The sequence below is a fragment of the Aulonocara stuartgranti genome (assembly GCF_965226115.1).
Source record: "Aulonocara stuartgranti genome assembly, chromosome: 5".
Lineage (NCBI taxonomy): Eukaryota > Metazoa > Chordata > Actinopteri > Cichliformes > Cichlidae > Aulonocara > Aulonocara stuartgranti.
In genome coordinates this window covers 11,633,160-11,645,297 of record NC_138943.1, presented here as the reverse complement: position 1 = coordinate 11,645,297, position 12,138 = coordinate 11,633,160, and the positions used below count along the sequence as shown (strand labels likewise).

General features: G+C 39.3%; 1 protein-coding gene across 3 annotated transcripts in view; it reads left to right on the top strand.

The window, feature by feature from the left end:
• The window catches only part of kctd6a (potassium channel tetramerization domain containing 6a), a 39,897-nt gene extending 29,070 nt beyond the window's left edge, over positions 1 to 10,827 (top strand). For 2 of the 3 annotated variants that reach the window (XM_082534441.1, XM_082534440.1), the window contains 3 exons: positions 731 to 983; positions 9,844 to 10,002; positions 10,135 to 10,826. In XM_082534441.1, the coding sequence (XP_082390567.1) occupies positions 731 to 983; positions 9,844 to 10,002; positions 10,135 to 10,245 (523 nt within the window). In that variant the 3' untranslated portion in view covers positions 10,246 to 10,826. Of the gene's footprint in view, positions 1 to 730; positions 984 to 9,843; positions 10,003 to 10,134 lie in introns of all 3 variants that reach the window. The other variant, XM_082534442.1, reaches the window with a different exon arrangement.
• The last annotated feature ends 1,311 nt before the right edge of the window (positions 10,828 to 12,138 follow it).

The window sequence follows — 12,138 nt, the reverse complement described above, 5'->3', positions numbered from 1 at the left end:
CCCGCTTAGTACATCTCCCTCTGTGCTTTTTTGGCTGACTTGGGAATGCCTCGCTGAAGAGCTAGACAAGTTAGCTTGGGAGAGGAAGATCTGGGCATCTCTGCTTAGATAGCATCCTCCAGGACCTGGACCAGTGGTAGACGATGGATGCACTGGATGGACAGATTATTAAAATAACATATAAATCTACTAAATGGTGCTTTTTCACATATTAGACTCCACTGTAGTATATAAATAAATCAAAGTCAGTGGGGAAAACCTTTTGTTGGACAATGATTAGGAATATGCTCTCTTTAATGGACTGATTCTTATATAGCGCTTTTCTGCTCTCCTGGAGTACTCAAAGCACTGTATACAACATGTTTCATTCACCCCATTCATACAAGCGCTTCTAAACTCAAGTTCAGTCTAACCAACATTCACATTCCGATGAGCGCATCGGAGAGCAACTAGGCCAAGGATACTTGGCATGGGGAAGCCAAGGATTGAACCACCTACCTTCCAATCAGTAGCTGATATGCTTTACCACCTGAGCCACAGCCACCCCAATCTATATAACATCTCTTTAATGTCATATAGAGTGAACATTAGGAAAAAAAATGTATGAAACATGATTATTTAGCTTACTTGCACATCATTTAGCAGCTCTCCTGCCCCAACTTTAACTGACAGCTCAGAATTGTTGGCTCAGCAGTCTTGACTAATCCTGTCTCTGGTTCTGCTATTTCAGCTACATCCTCAACTTCCTGCGGACGTCAGAGCTCACATTGCCATGTGACTTCAAGGAGACGGAGCTGCTAAGAAAGGAGGCTGACTTCTATCAGATTGAGCCCCTTATCCAGTGCCTGGGAGACCCCAAGCCGCATCTGCCCTACCCCACAGACAGCTACGAAGAGGTGGTTGAGTTGTCCAGCACCAGAAAGCTCTCCAAGTACTCCAATCCTGTTGCAGTCATCATCACCCAGCTCACCATCACCACCAAGGTCAGTGGGAAAAGGCCTGGTCAGGCTGTATTGATCTATCACAGCAGATTTTACAGTATATCTATTTATTTATTTTTCCTTTAGACTGCTTCTGAGTCTGCTTCTAGAAAAAAACAAACAATTTTAAATAAAATTGATTCGTTTTTTTATGCTTAATGCCTGATTCATAAATTTTAAGTTCTGCTACTGCTTTTGCATTTTCCATTGAGTGTCTATACATGCTGACTGGAAATATTACTTTTTAAAAAATAATATTAATTATTACAGTTTTACCATAACTAATTTGGGACTCCTATAATAAGTTATTTCTTTTAACTAGTTTAACCACTACAAAATAAGTGATGTGACGTGCTTTTTGGAAAAAGTACACTGTGTGAAGTTAACATTTACAGTATTGCAATTGTTCCCCTTATATATTATTAATTCCGGAATCTTAAATTGTTGAATATCTTTCTACGTTCACTGAAGTTTAAAACAGACTCTGAAGAGTGTGATGACTCTGCAGTATTTGTTTTTTTCTCTCTTCACTGTCCTCACACCTGGAAGTGGTGAAGAAACAATAAAAACAGTAGCTTTGGGTGCGTTGTTTTCTCTTCATTTTGGCCTCCCGTCCACACCGAGATGGCGTTTTCACTCTCGAAAACGCATACATTTGAAAACGTGCAAAACTGCTCTTGCGTCGCAGTGTGGACAGTGAAAATGCAAACTTTCTAAAATGATGACGCATGTTAGTCATATGATGCAGTCATGTGACCAATTAAAGTAAGACAGCAGTTGTTTTGTTTGCTCTCAATTTTAACAGCCTTATTAAAGATTAATATCAGTCTGTACATGCTCCAGATAGCTTTTCTTCAAATTCTTTAACTATCTTTTGCAACTTTGTACTTTTGTGTTACTGGCAGCAAAAACTCCACCTCATAGTTAGTCCATTTAAAAAACTCGGTGCTTTTCCTCAACATTTTGCCACGACGTTTCAAAGAGCCGGAAAGTAAATAAGCAGCAGACAGAAATGAGGCAGGTCAAATCTTCTTGCGTTTCACGCACGCGCAGTACTGGAACGTAAGTGTTTTCGGCCATTTCAATGTGGACGCGCAGCCTAAACAGGGAAACCCAGGCCTCCCTTTTCCCAGCCACCTCCTCCAGCTTATCTGGGGAAACACCAAGGTGTTCCCAGGCCAGCCAAGAGATATAATCTTTCCAGCCTGTCCTGGGTCTACCCGGGGCCTCCTCTCGGTGGGACATGCCCTCTCCCCTCACAGGAGTCTGAGATACTTAAACTCTTTCACTTATAATAATAACAATAATGGATTGCATTTATATAGCGCTTTTTGGGACCCTCAAAGCGCTTTACAATTCCACTATTCATTCACTCTCACATTCACACTGGTGGAGGCAAGCTACAGTTGTAGCCACAGCTACCCTGGGGCAGACTGACAGAAGCGAGGCTGCCATATCGCGCCATCAGCCCCTCTGGCCATCACCAGTAGTCGACCACTTGGGGTAGTAATTCGTTCCTGGCCTGGCATGGGTACTCCAACCTTTTCCAGCTGAGGATCATGGCTTCAGACTTCAGTGCTGATTCTCATTCCTGCTGCTTCACACTCAGCTGCAAACTGTTCCAGTGCAAGCTGGAGGCCACATCTGATGAAGAAGCCTGACCCATAATCATAAGTGAATTGATGGCGTATTTTCATGACCCAACTGGGCAGGTAGACAGCGTGGACACCCAAGGTTGTGAATGCAATAACTTGAGAGTGAGATGACATAGGATTTTGAAATTCATACCATAGACACAACTACTAAAAACCTTGGATGAGTTTGAATCTCAGTGACCTTGACCTCAAGTTCTAAACAATCTAAACACTCTAAACAACTTGTCCGGAACTGTTTTTATCATCTAAGAAACATTTCTAAACTCAGGCTACTGGTGTCAAAGGCAGAACTTGAGATGATTATTCATGCATTTATCTCTTCTCGTTTGGATTATTGTAACGGTCTTTTTACGTGTCTCAACAAATCAGCTCTGGATCGCCTTCAGTCTGTACAGAATGCAGCGGCAAGACTTTTAACTGGTACAAACAAGAGGTCACACATTACTCCAGTTTTGGCTTCTCTTCATTGGTTGCCTGTAAATTTTAGGGTTCATTTTAAAATTTTAGTTGTAACTTTTAGAGCTCTGCACGGTGAAGCTCCCCAGTATATCTTTGACCTGCTGAAACCTCATGCTTCATCCCGAGCACTTAGGTCTTCAAGTCAGAGGCTACTGGTGGTCCCACGTACTAGGTTTAAAACACGTGGGGATCGGGCTTTTCAGGCGCTGGCACCTAGGCTGTGGAACTCTCTGCCGTTGTCTTTACGCTGTCTAGACTCTACTGACTCCTTTAAAAAGCAGGTGAAGACATTTTTATACAAATGGGCTTTTAATTAATTTTAACTTGTATGTCTGATCTTATTGTAAAGCACTTTGTGATTTTTATCTGTGAAATGTGCTATATAAATAAATTTTACTTACTTTTACTTACCGTATTTCCCGGACTACAAAGCACACCTGAATATTAGCCGCACAAGCTAAAATCAGGGGAAAATCCTGTTTTGTACATACATTAGCCGCACCTGACTAAAAGCCGCAGGTGTTTCAATGTTGACTTATCATATGTAAGAGAATATGCACAAAGCGAAATGTCAGGAAAGAGATGGCTGTTTGGAGACACATCCCTTTTATTAATATTTTTGAAAAACAAGTTATGGGTACATATTTGCACATTAACTGCGCTTCATAAATGAGTAACAAATGTAGTACATAACAATAACCTACAGCACACCAGAAAAATAGATTGGACTACCTTTTAGGCTCAGGTGCTGTGACACGGCTTTAACAAGAAGAAAAGTCAGTCATTCACCACCATCTTCCTGCGCACTAAAACCACCAAAGTCCTCTCCTCCAGTGTCGGAAACGAACAGGCTCAGGGTGGCTTCGTCATCCACTCTCAGCTTCTTTACTTCGTTGTCAGTGTCGGAGTCGAACACCCTCTGAAGGGCCGTGGCGGTGTCCTCCTCTCCATCATGCAGCAGTCCAGCCCTTCGAAATCCGTTGGTGATCGTGGATGTTTTCACACTTTTCCACGCTGTCAGATTCCACCGGTGGAGTTGGGCATAACTTGCTTTTCGCAAGTTTATCGCCGCACATCATCCACGCCTCCCGCTGAACGCGTAGCGCTACTTTGAAGTTTGTTTTTCGCGCTTCTTGTATGGCACTATGTTGCCTGGCGGATGGACATGTGACCAACATACCACCCTTGAACCCCGATACTGTGTGTCTGATCACATTCCCTTCCGCCAGGCAACGTAGTGCCGTACAGCAGCGGAACAAACAAAACAAATCGTCTTACGATATGACAAAAATCATGGACAATCCATAGAAAAGCCGCACCTGACTAAAAGCCGCAGGGTTCAAAGCTTGTGCAAAAAGTAGCGGCTTATAGCCCGACAATTACGGTAAGTTCAAAGTCAGAGGTCAACTTTTCTGCAAATGACCTAGGACAGCGGTCCCCAACCTTTTTTGCGCCACGGACCGGTTTATGCCTGACAATATTTTCACGGACCGGCCTTTAAGGTGTCGCGGATAAATACAACAAAATAAAACTAGTACCGGTACCGAAAAAAAGAAGATTTATTCATAACACACGTGAAAAGACCCAGGAAAACCAAGTTCACGATAAAAATGATAACAAAATAACGCTGAAAACCGATAAAAACCCTGAAAACCATACATTTCACACCTGAGCCTCAACTCTCGCAGCCCGGTACCAAACGACTCACGGACCGGTACCGGTCCGAGGCCCGGGGGTTGGGGACCGCTGACCTAGGACTTTCAAATATAAAGCTGAGGTACATCTACTAGGAGACTGAGGAGAAGCAGCTACCAGTATTTTTTGCTTTTTCCTACAAAATTTTAAATACATGTTTTAAATTTATACATTAATCCTAATTTTCTGTGATCTGTAGCGTGTTGTAGCCCAGAAGCTGGACGGCTAACAGGCTGCACAAGCAACATCTTCTCTATTCTGTGAGGGATTTTCATAACTTCATTTGATTGGATCCTGTTAGAAAAGTTAATCATTTCCCAACTCCACAATCCACAATTCAGTTTGGCAACAAATTGCACCATCATGTTCAAAGTGAATAAGAGGTGAGAGAGTGCTGAAACCTGAACTGCAAAGGTTTGAAACCTCTATATTGGGATCCACACAGTGTTCATAACACATCTACGCTTTGTTTATGTACATTTCTCAAGGACTGTTAGCACATTTGTTGTGTATATTTTATTTTAATGCAAACCCTTTCAAGGAAGGGTTTTCCTCCTGTGGTCTCAATACAAACTCAACATGTGTTGTGTAATTTTGGTAATTCAGACTTATAAAATTAGCTTGGCTAGGTGCCTTTTTGTATGCCATGATACTGATGGCAAACTTCAAATCCACAGGATCTCCCAAGCTGTGCTGCAGTTGCACTTTACTCAGCACAGCACCAGACCATCGTTGCAAGGTGGAAACCACTGAAAATAACATGTTTCAAATCACAGCCCATGTGAAAGCACCTTACAGATGGGTGAACTGACGATACCTTAAGTGTGCAGTAAAAGCTTTCCAAGAAGTGTTAAACTTCTTTACCCTGACTCCTAGAACAGCACTCTTTCTTCTATTTGTGACCTCCTGATTTTCACACTTTGCTTCAGGTTTTTCCTTGCCTGCATAATGAAAGGCACACTTCAGCAGTGTAGACTGGCACTGGGTCTCCCTTCATGTGGCTTGAAACTTGTGAGAGGGGCTCACAGAAGCAGAGGAAAGCTCTGGAGGTGGGGAAGGAAGCAAAGGAGTCGGTGGCTGATGTTATATTCATAGATTCATGAATACTAAAAGAGCCAGAAGTGTTGAGTTACTTGTGTAAATGAGGACAAAAACTCTAAATATGTAATTCTGATGAACAGAAATTAGTTTTAAGAGATTAATCAATGTCAAGAGAGGGAGTTTTAACTCGAGTGTCCAAGCTGTTTTATCAAACATGTACATTATAGCCTGCTAAAAGTCTATAATTCAAATTTTGTAGATATAAATGAGATGTTGTTGAAATTATACAAAAAAAAAGGAAAAAACAAAATGTTTTTGTGAGCTGTTGTAGATGCATAAAGGCAATAAGAAGGCAGTTGCTGGGTGATTACCAGGCAATGTGATTGCATCATAATATACCATGCATAATTCAGCTTTTGTTAATTAAAAATTAGGTTTCCTCAGCAGGAAATGGATAGGTGTCCACTCCAGGTCAGGGATGAGCTGCTCCCCCAAGCAAAGGAGTTTAAATATCTAAGGGTCTTGTTCAAGAGGGGAGAGGGAAACTGGAGCTTTACAGACAGATTGATGTTTCAGGAGTGTCACCAGGAGGGGACAGCTGAGGACAAGTGAAGCTGTAGATTTAGATGGATGGAGGGTGTTATTGTCATAAGATAAACTTTCTTTATAAGGCATTATAGATGTATAAAAGGTAAACACAGGTCATTTTAATCCATTGCTAGATTGTTGCTAGGCAATACGATGACATAATATCTGATATAGATTAGAACCTTCAGGGGACTAAAATGTACTTGTGTGACAAGTTTTGTTGCTCAACTCCTCAAAAAAGCATCATTGTTATTTTGAGGATTACATTTTTCCTTCAAGGCTTCCACAGCAATAAATCTTCACTCTCTCAGCAAACATGGGTGAAACATCGACATTATCTCCCCAGTGGGTGTGGTGTGACAGCAGAAAGTGCTCTGTAGTAGGACAGATGGCTGCACAAAGCTTCAGTCAGACTGGCTCCTCAAAGAGAAAACTATCTGTTGGATTAATGAAGTGGAGAAATTAAATGCATGCCTTTCTTTTCTTTTTGTTTCAATATGATATTTGATTGACAAGTTATTTGAATATTAAATGGCTATGATCAGACATTGAAGCTATGTCTAGCTTCATGTTAATCCTTTCGTATTTGTTGCATTGCTTCTCTGCTCATAAATCTGATCATTAAAAACCTGTTATGTTGTTCCGTGTTTAAGATGAGAAATGGACTTCAGAGCAGGAGATTGTAGTTTGAAGTCTAAAGCTTTTTTTATATATATATATATATATGTTCTTAATCCTATCACAGTTAAGAATATTTCATTTGACTCCATAATTTTATTGTATTTCACATGACTGCATAATTTTTTTTTCAGAGCCAGTGTTCTTCCCAGTCTTCCCAGAAGCAAACTCCTCAGTCTTGTATCATTAATGAGAATTCGGCAGCTAGGTTTTCAGCTCTTCTTTCCAATCTGCCCATATCAACACCTAATTTTATTTTATTTTTTTAATTTAGTGATTTAGTTCATTGGTTTGTTAGTGTATGTTCATCAGTTCTCAATAGCATAGTTCTGATAAAAGCCCAACAGATTAGATTCATTGCCGTAGAAGACAATGGAAAAGTCTTGATCCTTTTCATCTGATCAACTGTCTCATCAAGTTTTATTTTCCAAGTTTTATCTGATTTCCAAGATCTCCTTAAAATATAGTCTCCCACATAGGTACTTCTTCCTTCCAAGCTGACGTCCCTCCTAAATTTATTAATGATGTTCTGCCAGTCATCTTTCCTCGTCTAAAATAAATCATTTCCTTTCATCTGGCTGCATTCTATATTACTGCAAAACATTGTCTTCCCTCAGCTTAAAAACACTCTCTAGATCCCAATTACAGAACCATTTCTAAACTTGCATTCAATTAAAAAATTCTTGATAGACCTGTCAGGGAAACAATATCTTTGATAAATTCAAGTCTGGTTACTAATGAAACCACAGCACTGAAACAGTATTATTAAAAAATTGCTAATGATATTCTTTTGAACCCAGATAAGTGTGAATATTCCATTTTAGTCCTCTAGGACTTATCTTCAGTTTTAGACACCACTGACAGATCTAGACAGATTAACAGCGGGTTTGGTATCTCTGGAACTGCTCTCAAATGGGTTTATACTCAGAGATGTTGAATAGAGAGTCGCATCTTCTCCGTTCATAAAAATGGACCAATTTTTTAAAAAAAAATCTTTTTAAGGGCAATGGTGTATCATAGTGTCTCGCAATTGTTCCTGAAAGTTAGCAACATACACTAGCTGGGGATGCACTTTTAAGAAAGTAAGAAGTTAAAAAACTAGACAGTAAGGTATTACCATGCAGCAATCACTTTCAGCTGTGGAGTAAGTCAGCTGTTAGTTTATTTTTTTTTCATAGAGTGTTATTAATCCCGAAGGAAATTCATACCGTGGTTATGTGATCGGCTGCTCCCACAGATGATCACTCTATAAAAACATGAATTTGAAGATGAATTAATTTGTAGATTTTGGACATATGACCAGTTGACAATAAGGCATCAAACACATAATATTAACCAGGAACAAAAAAAATGTATAATTTTATCCTAATGTTATGAAATTAGAAAAGCAACTTTTGCTGGTTGAATGAAATATAACATTACGACCTGTAGCTTTGTGGCCCGTTTAAACATATTTATCCACTGCTGTAATAAAATGATAAGTGCACAACAATAAGGTAAATGGCTAGCTGTTTTTGTGATTAAGATTCAAAGAGCATATTTGTGAATTTTTGTAACTTGTGTTTTTTTTTTGTGTGTGTGTGAATATTTCATGTTTAAACTGTTAAGTGAGAAATGTGTTTTCTAAACAAACCTCATGCTGGTCCACCGAATCATTCTGACGTCAGCTAACAGTACCGAGAGTCACATGACAATCGCATCCTTTCTTTTGAAAGTCTTAAATTCATTTGTCATTAAGATTATTTTCAGTCTGAGTTATTGTGGAATTACTGACAACACAATGAAGAAAATCTGACAGATAAACAAAAATTATAATAATTTAAAAATCTATATTCCATTAGTAATAACAAAAAATACTAAGTTGCGACTGGGGTTGGTTAGCATACAATGTTGAAAAATTAACAACAGCAGCTTTGACTGTGATACACAAACTTAAATACAGTACCTGATGGTAAATCACACACTTCTGGAATGTGGGTATAAATTTAGTCACTTGGAAGCAAATGGTTACAGAGGCTGACAGCCTTTAGGTGTGTTCTTTAAGGTTTTAATTACTAGGTGCCGATAAAAGCGACATAATTTGTGTTACTTCCACTGTATACCTACAAAAGAAGCCCAAACAGTATTTTGAATTATCGTGATAATTATTTTGAATTTTAAATCTTATTCTTCTATTTTATCTACCTAACAAAGAAAGAAGGACAAAAGACAAATTGTAGAAGAGAATTGGAGATGAATAATAACTACGTATGTCACGAAGGCAGGCACTGTAAGGTTTTCTGTTACCACTTTGTATAATTATATTATGTATACATTTTTACTTTGAAGTCTATATGAACAACATGTCGAGCCCGCATTCTGGGTCCCCACTGATCCCCACTATGATCGCTCTGATCATACTCAGTTAAAAGATCCATCAGAATTCTTATTAATAACTACATTGTCCTCATCTGTGCCCCCCATGTGAGGGGTACCTCAGGGCTCAATTCTTGATCCAGTTCTGTTTTCTTTATACATATTACCCTGGATCATCTACTAAACTGCTTCAAGGGCTTCTCCTATTGCTATGCTGACGATGCACAGCTGTACTTTTGTACATATGTAACAACCTCAACACCTTCTCCTACCTTGGTGAAAGCTTTATCGCTATTGATGAGTCAATATCTTCATATTTGCTCCAGAAAATCTCATAATTGGTGGAGATGGTGTTAAAGTTTAACCACTCACACAGTTCTCTCTTTCTCCAGATCCATGCAATGCTGGAGTCAATCTCCTGCAGTTTCACAAAATGGAACAAACACATGATGGACACCAGAGATTACCAGGTGTCCTTCACCTTCGGGCCATGTGACCACCAACAGGAGGTCAGCCTGCGTGTCCACCTCCTCGACTTCATCTCCAAATCTGTGAGTCCATTTTATTTTAGCTCACCGCTAGCATTGTGTGTAGAAATAAATTATCTTAAAAACCAAATATAGTCAATAATATAATTGGATTTAATGTGGTGCTATGACTTTGTGTCCATCTTCATGTTTCAGGGGTTTACGATACGCAACACACGTGTTCATCACATGAGCGAACGGGCTAATGAGAACACAGTGGAACATCACTGGACATTCTGCCGCCGAGCTCGCAAAGTCGATGAGTGATGGATGAAACAAAGGATTGATTTACATTACAGATATTTAATGTGCCATCAGGCACTGACAGAAACTTCTTTGTGTTTGTTGTTTTGTGAAAACATTGTATGTTTTGTGTTTTTGAGTTAATCCACTCAAAGTTAAAGTACAAAGTGAGGCCACTGACATCATGAGAACTTCAACAAATACTACTACTGCTTTAAAACAAACACCCAATGGACAAACGTTTACAGACAGACTTCAAGCATGTGGAATCTGTCTGTGTTTGACCCTCAAGCACCTTTTGAGATGAGCTGGATCTATGAATGTCTGCTTATCACGTCACTTCCTCAGTGTTGGACTTCACTAATCTGGAGTAAACCAACAGATTGAAAATGATTATAGTTGATTGATTTTAATATTCATGGTTTTAAATGCAGGTGTTCAGTTATCAAATACCTTGAATGCTTCATCATACCTTTCAGTACATTGTGAGTGTTGGATACAGTTTTGGCACGTCAGTGGGGTCGAAAATTGGTTGTCTGCCAGTTTTTGTTCACTACAAATAAAAAATTTTTTTTTAAAAAAGGTTAGTTTTGTGTTATTAAAATTGGTCAGAATTGGGTTTTAGGGGTGTTTTTTTTGGGGGGGGGGGGGGGGGGTCTAAACTTTGAATTTGAACAAAATGACAACTAAAAGAGTTTAAAATGACACAAGCCAATATTTTATCCACAACAGAACATAAATTCTATAACAAATGTTTAAACTGAGAAGTTTTACAATCTTATGCACAGAATTACCTCATTTCAAATTTGATGCTTGCTACTGGTCTCAAAATTGGGGCAGGGGCATGTTTACCATGGTGTAGCATCTCCTCTTCTATTCAAAACTTCTTGAAGACGTCTGGGCATAGAGGTTATAAGTCTGGAGATTTGGTGTTGGAATTCCCATTCTTGCCTGATATAGGTTTCCAGCTGCTGAAGAGTTTGTGGTTGTCTTTAACGTATTTTTCGTTTAATGATGTGCCATATTTTCTCTATAGGGAAACCTTTATATACTTTTCAGCATTCATAGTTCCTTCCAAAAAATGCAAGCTGCCCATACTGTATGCACTTATGTACCCCAATATCATCAGAGAATCTACCTTTTGAACTGAATGCTGGTAACATGCTGGAAGGTCTCCCTCTTTAACCCAGAGGACACAGTGCTGGTGATTAATTTAATTTTCTACTTAGTTCAAATTCTTTTTTTTCTTTTTTTTTTTTTAATATATCGTGCAACAGTGGTTGCCTCCAGGTGCTTTACAATAATACAAAGAGAACAGGAAAGACCACAGCAATCATATAAACAACCCTATGAGCAAGTGCTTTGGTACCATGCAAAGGAAAAACTCCCTTTTAACAGAAAGAAACCTCCAGCAGAACCAGGTTCAGGGAGGGGCACCCATCTCCCATGACTGGTTTGGGGTGAGGGGAGGAAGAAAGGACAAACACGTGATGTGGATGAGAGCCAGAGATTAATAACAACTAATGATTAAATGCAGAGAGGTATAAACACATTGTGAGTGAAAAAGGTGACTGAAGAAGAAACAGTCAGTGCAGCATAAGGGAGGATTAAAGGTCACCTGATCCAACCCTAAGTATATGCTTTATCAAAAACAAACATTTAAGCCTGATCTTAAAAGTAGGGAAGTAGGGTTGGACCTTAAAAGCAGGGGCCTTATTATTCAAGACCTCATATATGAGGAGCAGGATTTTAAAATCGATTTTGGATTTAATAGGGAGCCAATGAAGGGCAGCGAATACGGGGTGAGATGTGCGCTCTCTTTCTAGTCCTGGTCATTACTCTGGTTGCAGTATTTTAGATCAACTGAAGGCTTTTCAGGGAGTAATAGGACATCCTGATAATAATGAATTACAGTTT